This window comes from Caretta caretta, chromosome 10 (genome assembly GCF_965140235.1).
Source record: "Caretta caretta isolate rCarCar2 chromosome 10, rCarCar1.hap1, whole genome shotgun sequence".
Classification (NCBI taxonomy): Eukaryota; Metazoa; Chordata; order Testudines; family Cheloniidae; genus Caretta; species Caretta caretta.
Window position 1 is genome coordinate 57,170,349 of NC_134215.1, and position 20,779 is coordinate 57,191,127.

Here is a 20,779-nt window from a genome sequence, read left to right on the forward strand (position 1 = left end):
ATCCATATCTGGGGAGGAGCAAGAAGCTGTGCATATCTGTCTTCTCATTGAGAGAGAGGGTGAATTTTTCTGAGCTTGCACTGTTCAGATCTTTCTATACAGCGCAAGACAATATTATCTGGGGTTTCTCTCTCCACAGTGGGTGTGCATGTGAGTGCTGGGTGAATCCTCTTACAGAGATCTGACTGCAGTGTGTGGTCTTGTCTGGGTGTATGCTGAAAAGGTGTTTGAGAAACTGGCACAGCAACCCAGTGCAAGGGAAACCCAGGCTGGCAGGGCCAGGGGGCTAAGTGGGACCCCAGCACATCAGGTGGCATCCCAGAAGTGGGGTCTTACCAGTCACATACTCCACACAATAAGACTGGATAATGTACACAGCCCTATTTATTTCTAGTCACTAAGTATTCTAAAGGTTGCCTGAATCAGAATATGTTTGGTTCAAAATTATCATTTTTGGTTTATTCACTGCTAACTTCTAATAGGTTGAAAAAAGTAAATCTCTCTTCTATGGCTGCAAATTATAATTTTAAAGAGTCAACTGTCAGCCACCAGAAACACTTTTTATTGTGTCCAGTGTTCAATTATTTTAATTGATTTCACCTACAAAGGGGCTGGCAAGGCCATTCTTTAGATAAATGACTAGAAATCTGAAAAAATATGTCTGACTGATTGGGGGATAATGTTGCAAAGCATCATCTTATTAGGTTCACACTGAACATTTATCAGAACAGAGAGAGATGTGGCCTTAAAATTACACAGAAGAATAAAGGCAATATCTGGTGATGTAGCTGTGTTAACATAAATACCACCAACAATGCTAGTAGCCCAGCTGAGTTTTGTACCGTTATTACAAGAGGAAGAGTTCGAGACCTTGGCTGGCCCTGTTGATGCTACCTGTCTGAAGTCGGATGTTATGTTGTGCATGCAGAACAACAGAGAATGCAGATCCCGAAAGAGGCTCTGCACAGCTGAGATTAGTAGCCTGCAGGTCTTTTGATCCGTTTGTGGTAAATGAGATTTCTAGATAATTTACAATGTACAATCAGGTCATCGGTCATATTTGAATCTTGTTGCTTGTGGCACCACACTTCATTTCTTTAGTGGCTGAGCCACTTGTGGCACACGTGTAGTTGTCATTTTGCCTTTTTGGCATAGGCACGGGAGTTTTTCAACTATATTTAAGTATAACTTGAAGCTACCTGCTTTGCTCCACAGTCTGCTAGGCACTGGAGCACACAGTATCCAAATCAGTTGTCTGACAGTTTTCTTCTAAATCATTTCACTGCAAATACTGGCAGTTTTAGAAGTGGACATTAGCAACATATTGGAACTCATCATTCTTTTTATCATTCATAAACTAATATAGCTAGAGCACAGAAGGCAAATCATTGGCACTTTGTATTTTGTATGCCACTGTACCAACATAGGTTTTAGTTTAGTACATTCATTTAGCACTGAAATTGTAACATCTGCTTTCCATTTCAAGAATCAGCACTTCATCTCTTTAAATGCCTGGCACTAACCCCATTCTATTGTATATACAGCCCTAAATCCCTGTGAAGTCCACCACTGAATATTTCATCCAGATTGTCCTTTGTTTTTCCCAGAGATTTCATTTAACTTAATGTTGGCAATTGTGTGTAATTCTTGAACAACTTCTTTAGTACTAACCTGTAACTTATAAAGTTTTCTTAAAACATATTGCAAAAATTATTTGAAAATAGTAAAGATATTTGGCTTTTAGTACAGTTCAAAAAAGTAGAAGTCTTTTGAACTAAAACATTATTTTAGGGGACACATGTTCACTACCCCCCTTCCGTTTGGAACCCAAAGAACAGCTGCAAATGCAGTGTCATAAGAAAAGATAAGTTATGGCAAGAGAAAAAATTATTCTTCCACAGGCAAGACATGTCTTTCTTTATATGTGCCCATGAATCTGCTGTTAACAATCCAGACTGGTGTATGTGGTTATATGGAATGCAAACAATTTAATAAGAAAGTTTAAAGAGGGTTTTGATTTTTTAAAACATTTGTTTAATTCCTAATGAAATAACAAACCAGTACTCAAATGTATGTAATCATAATTCCAAAAATTCTCAGGAAAAATATTGACTTTTTTATAGCACAGGAAGAGTGCATTAGCTGATCACTAATCAGCAAAGTGCATTCACTGTATGCTACCAAAAAGTTATATTAGCTGATTCATTGCTGTCCTAGCCAACCCGACCTACTTTCTGGGCTGCAGAATTTGGCTTCAGGCCACACTGCAGAAAGGCCAGTGTGAGCAGCTTCTATGGATTATGCTGCTGTGACTTCTCCAGTCAACTTTCTGCCATTGAAATCCAGGGCCATTAAGTCATTAATTCTGGACGCTGGATACACTGAGATTTGTTTTGGGCTTGTTACGTTTTTTTTATTTCCTAATTTTATTTTCTCTCATTCGTTTGTTCATGTGTGTGTGTGTTTATACAGAGATAATTACATCCTGATTCAGAAAAGTGTTTAGGGGCCATACTATGTCACACATGTGGTAGAGAGCTCCATTCAATATCATGCATCTTTCCCTGCTTCCACAGCACTCTACTAATTAATCTAACTCCACCAGGACTATTTCTAACATTCCAAACCTCTGAGCAGCTTCAAACAGCTGCCTTTAAAAAAGAAACTCAAAATCAACTTGCCAGAAAAATGTTTCCTCCTTCAGTCCAAAATTACTCTGGCCCAAGGCCCAGGACAGGCAGTGTCCTGGACCAGTGATAGGGTCAGATCTAATATCTCATGACCCTTCAATAATAAAAATATGTGTTTTACACAGTTAGAAAGTCCCACTGATCCAGTGGGACACAAAACTTACTATACTGCCATATCTGGAAATATGGGCTATGCACACATTTTTTTATACATGACTAAAATATTTTAGGTAATTTTAGAGGGTTTCTAAAATGAAGAAGTTATCATTTGCCTGTCTCTCAGACCTTTGTGCAGTACTCATGTACAAAGGCACCTTCATTCACAGGCAGAAGGGTATGAATAATAGTCCCAATTAAAAATTTAAAATCCCTTGAAGTATTTCTAAAATACTTATTCTGTAAAATATCTCTTTTGCTTGTTTGAATGAAGGAAACTTTATTAATCCGTAGAAGACAGAATATTAGTCTGGAAGACCACTGTGCATTTATACAAGCAATACATATCATACAACATTTCATACATGAAGGGGTTTCCTCCATATATTGACATACTGGCAGTGGAACAGTTCCTACATATCACTGGATAACCTAAGAGGGTGATAAGCACCATCACATTTCTTTTCAGATAAATTTACAATGGAAAAAGTGTAAATCCTTTCAACAAAAGATCCTTAATAGGGAAAAGGCTAGAGCTTAATCAATCATCTGTAGTTATGGTGCAGAAGTCTTAAATTCAGAGCACTTCATTTTTCAGATTGCTCGAGGCTTGTCTGAAATCTTGATGGAGCAACATGCAGTGGTAATTTCTGTATTTGTCCAAAGGCATGAAGTTATTAGCAAGTAAAATAAATTTTAAGTAAAAGGCAAAAATGAAATATGTACATGATTTCCTTCTAATGCTATGTATATGCTATGTAGTGTAAATGAAAGATGTTAAAGCAAATACTTCCAACAAGAAACAAACTCTCTTCTGAATGACAGGGCAATTCAATCTTGCTAAAAATGGTAGGTTATAACAGTTTTTCAGTTGTCAGTTATCCCTCACCACCCACCCACCCTCCTACACACACAGAGTTTGGGACCTTGATTCAGCCTCTTGCTTCATGACCACAAACAGGCATCATTTTCAAGCCCCACATGATACTGGCAGGGTTGAGTGAGATGGCTTAATTTGTGTTCTTTGGATAATCATAAAGAAAGATGTAGGGGCTTCAATATTTTCACTGGAACTAAGCAGAATTTGGCTTGTGGTTTAGAACATTTTTCACAGCAAGGGACAAGAATTAGGATTGGAATCTGGAAAGAAACATAACAATGCCAGTGCTCCTGACTCTGCCCTTTCTTATGGGTTATTGGAAAAGCCTTCTGTATCCTTTTCATTTGGCTCTTTACTTGCAGGAGAGAATATGGAACAGGCATTAACCAGCTTTTTGCACTAAGTATTGTGCAATCTACTTAAAATAATGGAAGAGTGCTTTTGACTTTAAAAGAATATTTAAATCAAACTGATAAAACTCATAAGTCTGAGAGGCTGTTTTACTGTAATATTTAATCAGGTTGGTTTGTCTTTCTCCATAAGGTCACACATTTTTTGAGTCATAATATGAACTGTAAGTTTCTTCCTTGTATGTGTGTCTCTGAAGCACCGTTTTGAAAGCAGGCCTATTATATAGGTGAAATGAGAACTGTCTATCAGCATTCATGAGGAGTAATGTTCTACAGAGAGAGACTATACATTCAGTCTACTTTTTATGGACAGAAATAAAAATGCTTGAAAATAAGGAGGAAATGTATGTAGTGCATGCATGTAAAATACAAGTCTTGCTCAATTTTTCTCTGGTTTGAAGAAAGTACTGAACGCATTTTCTTGCTTTAAATTTACATTACTTTTAGGAATACAAATGGATTGTCTTTGAGATTGTGTGCCCAAACCTAGGACCTGGCTGAATTGTACAGGACCAGGTGAATATTGGAGAGGGAGCCAAAGTTGGCATTAGGCCACTTTTCTGCCCCTCACGTGGATCACTGGGAGCAGCCAGGAAGTTGATTTGTCTCTTAGCACAATTTAGAGACTTTTTAGAGACTTGTTTGTTTGAGAGATGCCTCATTGGTCCTTCTTTTTGGGCTTAAAAGTATCAAATTTGTAAGAAAAGAAACAAAAGATTTCTATATAAACCAAAAAATCCCAGTTTGGGCTGCAAGAAGTTCTTCTTCAGTGATTGGTCCCTATCGTATTCCATTGAGGGTTTACATATATGCACCACATGTCCAGAACCGGAGAATTTGAAAGTAGTAGTGTCCAGTGATCCTCACATGCACTCTTGCTTTGCCTCATGGTTTCATCCTAGGTGATAAAGGGCAGGGCGGACTGACCACGTCTCCAGTTCCTTCTCACCGCTGCTGAGTCGAAGTTGGAGCTACTAGTGTCCTCTCATGTGTGACACACCTTAAAAAGAGTAGAGTTGTATATAGTTAGTTTTTGTTGTAGTATTTGCTGTTTTTACTGTTTTAACTTAGTTTTAGCTTTTTTAAGTAGTATTTGGAATAGGACTGAGACTTTGGGGGAATCTGTTTACCGGTTACACCCTCCCTCCGTACCCATGCGTGGGTACTGGACTATGCCAAAGATGCCAGGATTTAAAATCGGCGCCTCCTGTCCCCGTTCCTTCTCGATCAGTAACTAACATCAACACTGCCTCAACTGCTTGGGAAAAGCCCACATTTCATTCAGGTGCAGTATCTGCCAGTCCTTCCCAAGCCATACCCGAGAAGGCTCTCTGCCTTAAGAAGCACCTCATGGAAGTCACCATATGGCCCCAATCGTATCCAAGCCGGGGAACTGCCCCCTGTATATTGGCCTGAGACAGCCAGGTATGCGCCTCTGGCTCTGGCGAGCGAGTCCACCTCCAGCGATACCACCACTACAGACCCCATGCTGGGGCCTAGGTGGGAGATGAGGAAGCATGCGCATAAGCATGGCAGTAAATTTTCTTCCAAACCGAAGAAGGGCAATGCGCCTTCATGAGTTCCACACCCTCCAGAATTTGAGCCATACTTCAATCAATGTGTATCTACACACCTGCACCCCAGCAGAAATTCTACCATCAGCTCATCTGCACAATGGTTCAGGACTTCCCAGTTCTTCCACCAAAAACCATATGAACCATCATGCAAGCACCAGAAGACCCAACGATTCTGTCCTCCAGGCCTGCCTTCATCTTTGCACATACAACTGTCTCAGAAAAGATATTTCTGAGACCACTAGAGAGCCGATAACCTTCTCTGCATGTCAGTCCATCCCCCACTTCCCATTCCCACTTTCTCGGAGCTGCTAATGCACCACAACAGCAGGATCAGACATTCCGATACAAAGATGCTTCACCTCAGAGCATGGTACTTGGATTGGCATCTTCTCTAGAAGAAGAGTGTTCATTGGAAGTGAAAGGCATGCTATTGAACAGTAGGAAAGAGTCCATTAGGTGTTCCTACTGGATCATGTGGAAATGCGTTGCCTCCTACGCCCAGCAAAAAAGGCTTTCCCCAGAGGACATGAAGATTCCACTTCATTTGGATAACTTCCTGTTCTTAAAGGGCTTGCCCCTCTCAAGATCCACTCTCCCATGGAAGAACACTCTGTATTTACACATCCGTTGACAACTAGTTTTGGAAAGGCCTTCTGAGAACATATCACCTATACAACCTATTGCTCCCCAGTGGGACCTCAACCTCATTCTATCGGCACTGATGAAACAACCCTTTGAGCTGCTGGCTTCATGCTCTGTGTTCCTTCTGTTCATGAAAGTCACCTTCCTTGTGGCTACCACTTCAGTGAGAAGGGTAGGAGAACTTGGTGCCATGATGGCAGATCCCCTCCTTTCACCACTTTCCATAAAGACAAAGTCTCCCTGCACCTACATCTTAAGTTTCTACCAAAGTTTGTCTTTCAGTTTCATCTCAGTCAACCCATCCACTTATCTGCTTTCTTCCCCAAGCCTAATGGCTTGGAAGAGAAGTGATGACTTCATTCCCTCGGGTGCACTGGGCCTTGGCCATCTACCTCAGAGGACAAAATTGATTAGAAAGTCTCCTAGAATTATTTATCTCAATAGCGGAGAGTTAAGGGGCAAGCAATTTCCACATAGAGAATCTCCAAATGGATTTCTGGATGCATTACACTGGTCTATCAGTTGTTGGACTGAGGGCCCATTCCGTGAGAGCCCAGTTGTCCATCATGGTCACCCTCCATGATATGCTGCTTAGGGACATATGTAGGGCAGCCATGTGGAGTTCAGTACATACCTTCACTACATATTATGCCTTGGTGCAGAACTTTGTGACAGATGCCTCATTCGGCATGACTGTCCTCCGCTCAACTGTTCCATCTTCAGCTTCGCACCCTCTGAATTAGGTACTGCTTGTTAATCACCCTCAGTGGAATGCAGTAGGGACCATCACTCGAAGAAGAAGAGGAGATTACTTATCTGTAACTGGAGGTTTTTCGAGATGTGTGGTCCCTATCTGTATTCCACCTCCCGCTCTGCTGCGGATCTGTTGGATTTGCAGTGGGGAAGGAACTGGAGATATGGTCGGTCCTCCCCGCACTTTATCACCTTGGACTAAACCATGAGGTGAAGCAAAGGTGCCTGCATAGACCAACGGACACTCCTACTTTGAAATTCTCCAGCTTCAGACACTTGGTGCATGCGTAAACCCTCAGTAGAATACAGATAAGGGCCACACATCTCGAAGAACCTCCAGTTACAGGTAAGTAACCTCTTTGTCTTTAAACTACTGCTTAGTCCCACCTTTGACAACCAGCCATTGTAGCTGCTTCTATAGGGCTCCTTGGCTTTCCACTGAGTATCTGTTGGAGACTAAAGTCCCTAGTCTTCCTACATTATGCCACCCTGTTCACCTGCCACTCTGTTCACCTAAGCTTCACCTAACTCATTGTTTGCTGATGTTCAGTAGGTCAAGTGCTCTGTGTCACAGCAGTGCCCATATTTTAGTAAATTTGATTTTACATTGATGAGAATGAGAGTCCCTCTGATCAAAGCATGGCAAGATTAAGTGCTGCAACACCCTTAAGCTCACTTGAAAATTCCAGCCACAGAGTATCTCAATGTCTATTCTGCGACTTGGGTATTTTATTACATTTAGTGTGTGGAAAAGCAAAGAAATGAAACAATCCAAAATGCCAATTCACTGAATCTCTGAAGTCTTTATATTCTGCAAAAGTCACATATCCTATGTTGATTAATATTCTGAAGGATTCATGAGACAGTATTTGTAAGCTCTGAAAAAAAATGTTGGTTTGATTTTTGCAGAGCATTGGCTGTGATGACTACCTGGGATCAGACAAGGTGGCTGACAAATGCGGAATATGTGGAGGGGACAACACTGGTTGCAAAGTGGTCTCTGGTGTTTTCAAACACACGCTAACAAATCTTGGCTACCACAAAATAGTAGAAATTCCTGAAGGGGCTATTAAAATCAACATTACTGAGATGTCCAAGAGCAACAACTACTTGGGTAAGTTGTATTACATTCGAGATAAAACATGATTGGTGTGATGGTGCAGTTTGCCTGGAGGTTTGTCCCAGTTAGTGCACTCTCAGCAAGTGAGAGAATTGACGAGAATACTAACTCATTGTTTCTAATTCTCGGTTATACGGGAGAATAGTGCAAGTAGGGTGGTACTCTCCAGTACGCAGTACCTGCAAGAGATTTTTAGGGGGTATGAGTACCGGAAAGACTTAGAGCTGCGCTCTGCTCATTCTTTATATGGCTTTAACAGCAAAATGCATATGCTAACAAACTTAAACAAAGGCTTTGTTTATGTTTGTTAGCATATGTATTGTGCTGTTAAATTGGTCATGAGTCCTCAAGACGGGAGAGGGGGGGAAGGAAGATGTTTAAACAGTGTTTTTTATTCTTTTTCTCCCCATTGGTCTGAATTATCCATGACATTCATCATGCATCATATCAAGTCCAAATCATTAGTGGAATGCCTCTGCTTGCACTGACCAGAGGATGTTTGGATTCTGATGTCAGCCCACGTCTGCAGCCTGACAGGTATCAGGTGTTGTCCCCAGTGTACACAGAAGTCGTCTTTGCAGCCAAACTAGGCTAACATGCATTTTGCTAACTGGAACTGGAGCAGCAAAACAAGGAAAACAAATGCCTAACTTTCCAGCTTTGTGGGTGGGAGAACTATAAGTGAAGATTGGTATCTGAAGTTATGAATATTAGCTTTGTTTGCTACACATTTGCACCTGTGGTAATGCCCACAAGGGATTTAGCCAGCACATGAAGGGACAAGTCAAGCTGAATGGCCCATTAAGGAACACTTAGCTCACAATGGCCCCGGAAAGTGCCTGTCTACACTTAATGGACTTTTTGTGAATGTTCTAACTAGAATATGGGTGGGGGTGATGGACATGTAACTTGCCCATGTGACTCCAAACTCCATCTTTCACAGTAAGAACAGATTTCCCTTTACTTGGCACTTGGCAGAAGCTAAAAGGCCCGGCCTGGAAATATATCCGTTTTGCCTCTTTCCTGCTGTGGCCTCTTTACTGCTCCAGTCTCTGGACTATGAACATATACTAATGGAAGCATTCTAACCAAGGGACTGAGGACTTTAAGGTAATCTGGAGCCTTCGTATTTCCTTGATCCTTTGCAGATGGACTTATGAGTTGGATATGGTACAGAGACTGTTTTAGCCTCATTGATTGCTGATTTCTCCCTTGCAGTGCACAAAGATGTATGTCTGCTGACTTTCTCACATGAGTCAGCCACCTTTGATACCTGTGGTATAAGCAACATAGCCCTTTTGTGAGTGGTTTTGTTCTTTCCTCTCCAAATGTCAAAGCCTGTTCCCATTGAACTCAATAGCAAAACTCCTTCTGATCTCAATGAGAACAGGATTTGGCTCCAAGAGATCAGAGAATGTGACTTTGATCAATTGCTTATCTGTCCAGAGACAGTTCTCATGCATGTTCTGCCAGGTTGATTTTGGTTGCCCCTCGTGTATGCCATGCTGAGGAAAATAATAAAACAATTTGGGCTGTAGTTCTAACAAGATGCACATGGCGCACAGAATTCTACGCCTCTTTTCCATCAAACCGAGATGGTGCAGCATCTTTGCTTTCCTAGTGACTGGTGGAGAGCAATACTTAGATAAAGACAAGCTGGCAGAAGCTTAGTTTGGACATAAGGGAGGCACTGATACTGTATTAAGGGAAAGTGGGGTGATTGTCCTTCCTATCCTTTCATTTAAGAAGTTTTCAAATTGGGGTACTGCTGGATCCTCAATGACACCTGGAAGTACAGGTAGCACGAGGGGCCCAAAGCATCATTTTACAACTTTATCTGTTTAACAGATGCAGTTGTAAAATTTTAGACAGGTAAGAGTGTGTGTGTCTGTGTGTCTCTGTGTGTGTGTTGGAGGGGCCGGGGAGAGGGTGGAGGACCCAGGCTGGGGGCAGGGTGGGGAGGAGTCACAGGGAGGGTCACGTGCAGAGGTCATGTGCCCTCCCTTGTGTCCCTCCCATGAATGCAGTACCAGCAAGAAATCATTTCTACTTAAACCACTGGTTATACTGGCAGGACAAACCCCATGATTTGTGTCTATTGCCCTGTTCATGTGATCTTGCTTTGACTTTCCCTGTTCATTGGTTCCAATGTGGAAAATATACTTAGCACTTTCTAAATCTTCTCTAAAATGTTAGTGAGACCATTGTCTCCAGCAAGGCAGGCAGCTAGTCAGTTGAAAGCCGTAGAAAACAGGATTCTCCTATTTCCTTAAAAAACACCATGTAGACCTTTTAATGCAAAAGGTACCCTGATCACAGTCACAGCACCAAGTATTTCAGTGGGTGGGTGGGTATGAGTGTGTGTGTTTGTTTTGGGAAGGCATCCACAGAATGTAGTGTCATTCAGATGTGAAGAAATACCATGAGAATTAAATAGGAAGTGAGAATCTGGGAATATCAGGTAACACCAGACATCTGAAGGTACGTTTTCAGAGCTGAATCATGCCTGGCATTGGGGCTGTTGTGGAACTTCCTGTTTTACAAACATAGACCTGCCATGTCCACCATTTGTGAGTTTTCCCCTATTTTCCCTATATATCAATCTTCCTATGAGTGGCATGGACTCACACAGCTCATCTGCAAGGCCCCTAGCCTGTCCTCATTTAAGTCCCTCTTAAAGACCCACTTATGCCAGACTGCCTAAAGCAAATCCAGTTATCTTGGTGCACCCATTATGAGTGCCATCAGCAAACACTAATGAGAATGGAGTTCTGCCTGAGGGCTTTGAAAGATTCCAGATCAGAAGGGATCATTGTGGTCTTCTAGTCTGGCCTCCTGTATAACACAGGCCATGGAACTTCCCAAAAATAACTCCTCGAGCAGATCTTTTAGAAAACATCTAATCTTGATTTAAAAATTGTCAGTGATGAAGAATCCACCATGACCCTTAGTAAGTTGTTCCAATGGTTAACCACCATCGCTGTTAAACATTTACAGCTTATTTCCAGTCTGAATTAGTCTAGCTTCAACTTCCAGCCATTGGATCACAATATACCTTTGTCTGCTAGATTGACGAGTCCATTGTCAAATATTTGTTCCACATATAGATACTGAGACTGTAATCAGATCACCCTTTAACATTCTCTTTGTTAAGCTAAATAGTTGGAGCTGGAGTCTACCACAATAATTGGTTTTCAAATCCTGTAATCATTCCTGTGGATGTTCTCTGGAACCTTTTCAACATCCTTTTAGGATTGTGGACCCCAGAACTGGCCACAGATTTCCAGCAGCGGTCACACTAGTGCCAAATACAGAAGTAAAATAACCTCTCTATTCCTACTTGAGATTTCCCTCTTTATGCATCAAAGGATTGCATTTGACCTTTTGGCCACAGCATGATCTCATGTTCAGCTGATTATCCACCCTCCCCTCCCCATTTTTTTTCAAAATCTTCACCACTGTCCTCCTTAGCCCTCACTCCTAGAATTGTCCAAGTGCATTAGAAGCTTCAGGCCCTAGTATTCCATTTAACAACTCTCCTAACATCATCTGTTTCTAATGTCTCTCCGACTACTAACCAACAGAAAGAAGGGAAACATTATTATCCCCATTGTCACTTGCCATTTTCTTATCCTTTCTGCTCTTTCCTTTGCGCTTCCTACTTCTTTTTCTTGCTAGTTGCTAGCAAGAGGTGGAAAGGAATTTGACTAGTTTTACAGAAATCTTTCTGTGTAGACAGGAGTCCTTTTGTGGGGGTGGGGTAGAGGACTATATATTGTAATGTGTCCTTGTGCATTTCTTCCTTTGGCCAAAAGTGTGATTTTTCAGACTAATACAAGAAAGACCAGACTTGTGGTTCTGCTGACGTACTAAAACCTAGACATTCTGGAGCTCTTGTAAGAGAGCCTATTGACATAGTATTTCTGACCTTGGGTACTTCCCAATCAAAGAATTTTCTGATAAGCTGTATATAAGCATGAGTTTTTGGTTTCCTCGCTGAACATTTTGAGCTGTGTCCATCTCTTTGAACTAATTTGGTGATGAAGGGAATTAATTATTCTGTATGAGCAACGTCCATAGATACAGTATGTTTGGAAGAAAATGTGGAATTCGTATATCAAATGGGTGAAAATGCAGTTTGCTGGGCAAACTGCTGGAAGTCATTACATAATGAAAGCTGTCAAACCATGAAATTGCAGATAATTTTTCTTTCAGATGTACATGCCAGCATCTGAAAACAGCAGAAAAACCCCCTTAACCCTAGTGAAATATGCTGAGCCACATGAACATTCTTTGAATGCGCAGAGCAGAAAAATAGTAACATTTTTGCTTAAAAATAATCAGGACTCTTGGCATGTATGGGAAAATATCAAGCTGTGTGTTTCCCATGCTTCTCCTCATTCCCAGAGGTCTCTCTGGTTTGTTTGTGCCACCACCAATTATTATATTTTTTCTATACTGTCACATATGGTTCATTTTACGTATGGTATGGATTTTAGATGGCTAAATTAACCAAATTAGCCTCCCTGACAGTGAAGATTCTTGGGGTAGTGGTTCCATCCATGAGACTACCAGCCTCTCTGCTTATTCAATAAGGGCGCAGCTAACTTCTCTGTTTTCACAAATTGCAGCCAACTAATGATCAAGCAAATCAGCTTTTAAACAAGGCCCTGCTTTAGCATACAGGCAAAGAAGGTGAACTAGAGGACCAGGATATGACAGCTAGCAAAATGTTCATTGATAGTTGATTGTGAAGTGAAATGGGGGACTAAAGGCAGACATTTCCCCGTAGGTGGAAGGCAACAGAATTCCTGCAACCAGCTTTGTGTTCAAAATCTGGGCAGTCTAGCAGTTTTTGATAGAGAAGGACTTGAACCATAACATTGGATCTCAACTGAGCTGTTCAAAACCCAGACTCAGATCTGGTATTTGCAAACTTCCCTACATTTAGTGGGATGAATAGAAACCTTGAATCTAAACATGCCAGAGTTCAGGGTTCCCACCAGGGTCCCAATTCAACAAAGCATTTAAGCATGTACTTAATTGCTTTGCTGAACTGTGGCTTAAGGATCTAATTCTGCCACCTTTGCTCACACCAAACAGGAATTTACTACATAAATGATCCCACAAAGTCAACATGACTGCTTTTGGAGTAAAGTACTACTTGATGTAAAGAAGGTAGAATTGGGTCCTTAGTTTTTTGTCACACAATATGCAAGTTGTGTGTGTTTTCTTTCAGTGCAGAATCATGAATCAGCACCGGATCATTAAAAAAGTTCACATGCTTCAGCAAAAACCCTGGGAACCTGTGCTGAGTTTTCAGTTTGTAACAAAACATGGAGACCATCTATGATCCATGTGGTTTGATTACACAGTTTTTGCACAGCACCAAATTTATCACACTTCTACACTTCACAATTTTGTCTATGACAGAAACCCCAAATGCAGTGAGGAAAAACATGTTCTCACAATGCAGTATTTCCTGCTCGGCTGAAACCAGGAAGTACTAGACATGGTAGAAGAGATCATCTGTGGGGTTTCAAGTTGGATTTCTTGACCAAAGAGATTCAAATTCAGCTAAAATTCATACAAACGTCTAAACATTTGTATGCTTCTCCAAACTAGATTTGCAAACCTTTTGAAGTTGACCCATCACTAGCAACTATAATAGGCTTTAGTGTAATTGGGAGCCCAGAGTGTGTTAAGCAGAATGGCTTTGACAGCAATATTTAAAGAGGGTAACTTGTTCATTCTTGCTAGTTCTAGGTGTAGTTTCCTCAGCAATTTGTTCAGGTTAACATCTACATGAAAGAGACAGTGATTAGGGGATAATGATATTTAAGTTGCTTATACTGTAAAACAATAATAAATGTTATCTTTAGAACAAAACCCTAGTGTTCTAAACAGGGTTTGTAGTGTTTCCAGAACATGTGATATTATCCAGGTATTCAGAAAATTCAAATTAAAAGAAGACATGCAGTAAATATCATAAGATCAGGACAGACTGGTTCAAAAGTTAAGTATTTAAACACAGGTTACCTCGTGTCTTTAAATTTGACATATCAGAAGAGATCTCCATAATATCCTTGGACAGTGTTCATAGTTTTTTCAGCTTTGTTTATGTTACTTAAATGGTCTCAAGTATAACTCTATTATCTACATATCCTTCAAAACACCTCAAAACTTTCCTAGTGATTTACATTCTAAATTTCCAGATCGTCTTGCTTCTGATTTCATTTCATGTGACATCACTTTCAAACATCTTGGGTGCTACTTATTCTAAACATTAAGTAGTAATAAGCATATTTACCAACTCACTTATTTTTGTCTCAGCAGTTTAATTTGGAAATGAGTTACAATTCAAATTACTTACCTACCTACTACCTTAGGTTTAGGCTCATCTCAATGCAGTCTGAACTCCACATGTAATAATTTGCAAATAATTTGCACTTTCTTTTGAAGGTGGTTCTCAATAATGTATAATGTCTGACAGGCTTGTCAGGTAGACATCTGATGCAACAGAGCAGTTGCTCACACTAAAATTCTTCATCTGGAGCAGCAGTTCTGCGACATGCCCAGCTGTGCATAGAAAAGGGATGAAGGTCTATTTTTTTTATCCCAATGGTAAAATTATGATCCATTGAAACTAATGGAAATTTTGCAATGGACTTAGCTGGGACCAGGATTTGTACTATTGACCTCTGTTGGTCTTACAGTTCTACTTGAGCAGCAAAATGTTGTGTTTGAATGTAAATATTTTAACATCCTGGGGATTAAGATTTAGAGTAGATAAATAATTTAAAAGCTGCATAATATCAATCTGACACTGTTATTGTGAAAGTGGCTATTTTACCGGATGTCTTTAAGACCTAATTTGAAGGAGCTGATTGATTTTGTTATTCATTGCCTCTCAACAAATAGAAATCTTGGGGAAAGAATGTTCAGCATTAAGTATCAAAAGTTGGCTTATTATAGTCTGTGAAGGATGTAATGGCCAAAAAGCCATTAGTGATAAAAGTATATTAAACCTATCTAATGGTCTGATAATCTGGACAATCATATGTCTCCAGAAAAAACTCCCATTCTGGACTCAGAAAACCTTAGCATCCAGACCTACAAGCACTCAGTACCAAACAGAGTGATTACCAGTATTAGCAACAGTGTGACATTTTATGGACAGAAACTAGTGCAGAAAAGATTTTGGACAAGCCACTTAACCTCTCTGTTCTTCCTGGAATGATTTAACCTCTCTGTTCTTCCTGGAATGATTCATCTTTACAGCCATTAAGAGATATGTGGAACATAAGCATTAACGTCAATTTTGCTTAGCATACAACACAACCACATTTAGACTTTTTAGTGAGGAAATGGAAGGTTTATTTCCTCTAATAAATACAAAATAGACAGTATGTGTGTTTAAACAAGAATCTGGAGGTTCAAATCAAGATTTTTTTAAAACAAAGTCTGGGGGAAATAGCTAGTGTCCTTTTGAACTGGACATATTGCTTAGTATGTCTGAATGTTTAAGTGGATTTAAGAAATTTGTGTTGTGAAAATGAGATTGGATGAAGCCAAAGAAACTGAGAGAAGATTCCGTGAAAAATATTTTGATTCAATATTCCCAGCAGCAGAGAGAACATTTCCAACATAATGTCTCATGAGAAACATTGTCAGCAGCCCTGGAGCTTGAAATAACATTTTTAAACCAATGTACATCTACAGCAAATAAATGAATTAGGTATTTTAAACCATTGACAGAGGAGTTTGAAGATAAACATTGTTAAAGGCACTCCTTTATCACATTTAATCATCTAGATTCTAAAATGTCAAGGTAATTTGTGGCTAGCTGACTGACTGATTGTGTTATGTTAACTAGGTTCATTTTTATTCAGTTAATATATTTAAAATCAGAATCTAGAGAGCAGATATATTTGGTTGCTGTTGAGGATTATAATTGTATTACAGAGGCCAAGGTTAATGGTTTGTTGTGTGCTATACGGAACAGGTGCAACACAGCTAATCTGGCGATGGTGGGCTTGGAATTAGGATGTATGAATAGTTTGAGCCAGAAAATAAAGAAGGAAGTCAGTACCGTGATCTAAGTTCTCAACGTCACAACTAAGGGCACAACTAAGCACCTGGAGCTTGATCCAGTGTTAACTAGAAGGAAGGGGATCTAGAGGAAGATTTCATTATGGTCATGGATCCATTGTTAAGGGTGAAACACACATTGATTCTAAATCCTATTTTTGACACTATCATGCCTTCTATCCACATCTGAAACAACTTTCTTTAGGTCTGATACTGCTTGTGCTTAGTCTCATGCCAGAGGACGAGAATTTATTTATTATATGATCATAGAAAGTCACGTCTATTGTATGATCATAGAATATCAGGGTTGGAAGGGACCTCAGGAGGTCATCAGTCCAACCCCCTGCTCAAAGCAGGACCAATCCCCAATTTTTGCCCCAGATCCCTAAATGGCCCCCTCAAGGATTGAACTCATAACCCTGGGTTTAGTAGGCCAATGCTCAAACCACTGAGCTATCCCTCCCCCGCGCCCCCAAACATTTAACCAAGTTTGATGTGCACAAAGGGATCTGCTTATAGTGAACTCATATGTAATAGTATTCTGCTCATAGTTGACCTCAATGAGAGTCCCAGATTGCTAGTGAGAGCCATAGGTGAATCACTAATGATTCTTCCAATTTCATTGTGGGGAAAATCCCCAACAATTTTTATTTTGTTTTCACAATGCATAGCACAATTCAAAGCTCTGTGAATACAGCTATGGTTTGTGAAATTCCCTGGGAAACTTTGACTGCTGTGATTTCTACCATATATAAGATTCATAGAGTCTATTTGGTTATAGATCAATGTATGTGTGAGAGAGGTGTATGTGTATGGGGCATTCATCATAATGCATATATTGCATATAACAGATGCAGCGATGATATCCAGGTTGTCCTAAACCATCATCTCCCCATTCTGCCCGCTAATCCAGCTCCACTGGACTGACCTTTTCTCATCCTCAGAATGAGGAGCTCTTGGTGAAACTATATAGAAAATAAAGATGTAAAGAAATGTATTCACATATAGGCTGAAACTAAGCATAGGAACTCAGATCAAAAGGAGAATTTCTGAGAAAATTATAAGCATCTGAACACAGGCAGTTACAATTAAAGCCTCTATGCAAAATTAATTCTAGGATTTGCTTTAATATCACTAAAATGTGATAAAAGAGCACAGTGATAGGCATTTGTATGCTAATATTACATTGTGACCACCTGTATAATATTGTTTTTAAGGAAGAGAACTCTTTGTTGGCAACAGATGTAGTTTAAAAGCAAAACATTTGTAAGAGAATCATAGGACTGGAAGGGACCTTGCGAGGTCATCTAGTCCAGTCCCCTGCAATCATGGCAGGACTAAGTATTATCTAGACCATGTATTAATGTTACTTGATAACTTTTGGTTATTTACTTTTTTTTGGCCATTGAACTCGTTTTTGCAACTGATTCTTTTCCCATAGTGTTTGTCATGTTTTCCTTTCACTTTGAAATTTTTCAGATCTCTTCAACTCATTTACAAAGATTTTTTCCATCCCAGCAAGCTTTTAGGTTTATACTACAGCTAAATAAAATGCATTCTATTTCATTTTAATTTTGAAAACTTCTGAAGCATTTATTTATTGTCTTGTTCCCTTTAAGGTAACCATCTAATAGATACCTCATATGCCTGCTCTACACTATAGGCATTTGTTTCTCACAGAAAAATTAAAATAAAATAATCTATTTTAAAAAATGTTTCATGTACTTATGAAAATGCCAAAGCATTCACACCTGTTTGTATAAAGGATGGAATTTCTAATGTGCTCTAGTAGAGAGCTACAGCCAAAACCTGAAAACAGCTGTTGGATGGGTGTTCGCAGTATTTTGTAGCAGTTGCTTGACTTGCATCCGCTTGCTGTAAAGTGAAAACTTCATTTGTGTCAGTGTAACACAGTGAATGTGAAATCACAAATCTCTTCCTCTTCCAGTGGAGGTATTCAATCAAATTCTTCCTTCACTTTCTCCTTCTAAGAGATGCATTGGGTTATGGAAATGATCTTCTAGTTTTAATTGAGAATCCAGACATTGAGTAAACCAGGTTTTGAAAGCTGCAGTGCTGGATTCCTGAAAATGATGCCCTCCAGTGCAGTTTTTCAAAAGCTCAAAAAGGTTGGAGTTTGGGTTCAGTTTCCAGAAGTATCCAGAAGTTCTGGGGTCAAATTATGTTTTCAGTTACATGAGTAGGAATCTAGGGTAATTCATCTGAGTTTGATAAATGCTGAAAACTGTTGAAAAGTTATTTAAGTTTTTATCAGTTTAAATGAGAGCAGAATTTGGCATTGGGTTCCTAAGCACAGCTTAGCTGAACTATCCTTACCACCTGAGTCTGCACAGCTGGGTTGCTAGGCCAATAAGAACAGACTTTCTGCAACACTTCTGGCACAGGTCCCAACTGAAATGCTGTGGGAAACAGTGTTTCTTGTTGCATTTTGTTTCTAGTTCCGGCTAGAACGTGGATTTGAAAATACAACATAAAATTGAGTAAAAAAGTTAAATCAACATTTGACCACCTTAGAAGGGTTGAATCTAGATCTGCGCTAAAAATGAATGAAGGCTCAGAGAAAATCCTTGGTTTTTTTCCATTCCTACTCTGCTGGCATTGGTTGATTATTAGAGCCATAATTAAATATCTCAGGGTAGAAAAAGGTGCAAACATTTTACCAAGGCTAGAATATGACCAGAAAAATTGCTGTACAAGATAGGTATTTGATTAAAAGAATTAATAAAGACAAAAACTGTGCAATGTCTTTAAATTTTCTGAGGTATTAACTAGAGCAGAGAGTTAGGGTTGGCATAGGGTTAGTTTTATGTGAAGATTTATCAGTGAATACATACAGGCTTCAAAGAGTTTAGGAAATAGGATGGTACAAAGTTAATCAATGAATGGATTCTTGCTCAAGGAAAATTTAGACAAGCTTTCCCGTACAGGGCTACTAATACAGGACTCAAATAAGGCTAGAACTGGATTTTTTGAGAGGTGCTTAAAGAGCTGTATAAAGAAAAGCTAGGTCAGATATTTCACCTGATTTTCAAATTGCCATTTTTAAGTAAGAAAATAGATCCATGCTTACCTAGGTTAATAAATTTGTTATGGCCAATTGGAATCTGTCTTTCAGTTGGGTCATCCATAGTATGGAGATAGCATACGTTTATGTGATGAATGAAGACACATCCCTCCAGGAAATGGAATTTAAGACCATAGTTAGCCTTGTGCTGAACTGAGAGATACCAGATTGTGCAGGAAAGGTCCCTTCCTTAATTGTGGTTTTGCCAGAGAAGCTGAGTCTGATCTTTGCTGTGTTAACAAATAATCTTAAGGAGTTTTCCTCTCCATGATATGAGAGTTGGTGTAATACTGATTGTTGTTAGCTTTTGTTGGGATTGACATTTAAATTATGTTCATTGCCTTGAGACTTGGAATGGGTTTCATTTTATAAATCAAGAAGTAAATAAAATGATGTACTAATTAATTCTGGCAAAATCTTTGTTTAGACTGATGGTGTTAGTTTAGTTGTCTTTCTCTGCTGGACCTCAGCCTAAATATCTGATCCTGTTTTGGACCTCTTAGTTCTATAACTCTTTAATAGCTGAATTTTACAAGCTGAAAATGTCCTTCTGCTGTTTTGGGGAGGGTACTTTTATGTGTGAAATCACACCTGGCAAACAGTCCCCTTACCATCTTCTGAGAGTCAGTCTTGCATGGTTTATAATCATTTCGGCTTTAACACAGGCAATCAGGCTGCCAAGTTGCATTTGATGAATACAAGAGAGTGATGAAGAGGAGTTTGATTCCCTGACATACACTTTGACAGGATAGAAATTTTGGCAGCATAATTTGTCAGGAATCTTAGGGTCAGTCTGGACTTGGATTTTTCCTTATGTAATCATGTTGCTGTCAGTACAAGTTTGGGTTCTCTCCATCTAAAGAAACATAGTGAGGATAAGGTGTTGGCTGTCTGTGTTGTTGTGGAAAAATCCTCATCCATATTTTTCTTGCGATTAAAGTTTGTTATTGGTAGTGCTGTTTACACAGCCCTTCCTTCTGCTGTTATAATGTCCTTTTCAACAGGTCCAGCATGGAGTGGCTAGACATCCTATATGTGTGGTAATCTGATTAGTCCTATAATCTAGAATTACAGTTTCTTGTACTGCTGTCCACCTGTCTGGAAACAGCTATGTAGTGTAGTCAGTACCTTCCATGTCAGGTTAGTCTAGGCTGGCACTTGGAGAGACCTTGTGTAGTGACATTAAGCAGCACACCCTGTGTCAATCTGGGAGCTAAAGATCTTAAGGCCTTTCTGCGTCCAGCAGCCTTAGTGAAGATGCCCCTTTGTATTTACTGTAACCACATTCAGTCTCTTCTCTACCCCAAGGGACATGACAAGCTGGTTATAAGATATTATTTTGTACATAGGCGTGGGAAGTAGGAGTGCGGGGGTG

General features: G+C 39.7%; 1 protein-coding gene across 2 annotated transcripts in view; it reads left to right on the top strand.

Annotated features, from left to right (window-relative positions):
• Positions 1–20,779, top strand: part of THSD4 (thrombospondin type 1 domain containing 4) — a 612,634-nt gene that overhangs the window by 473,217 nt on the left and 118,638 nt on the right. For both annotated transcript variants that reach the window (XM_048867069.2, XM_048867070.2), the window contains one exon: positions 8,018–8,222. In XM_048867069.2, coding sequence (XP_048723026.2) covers positions 8,018–8,222 — 205 coding nt within the window. The remainder of the gene's footprint in view (positions 1–8,017; positions 8,223–20,779) is intronic.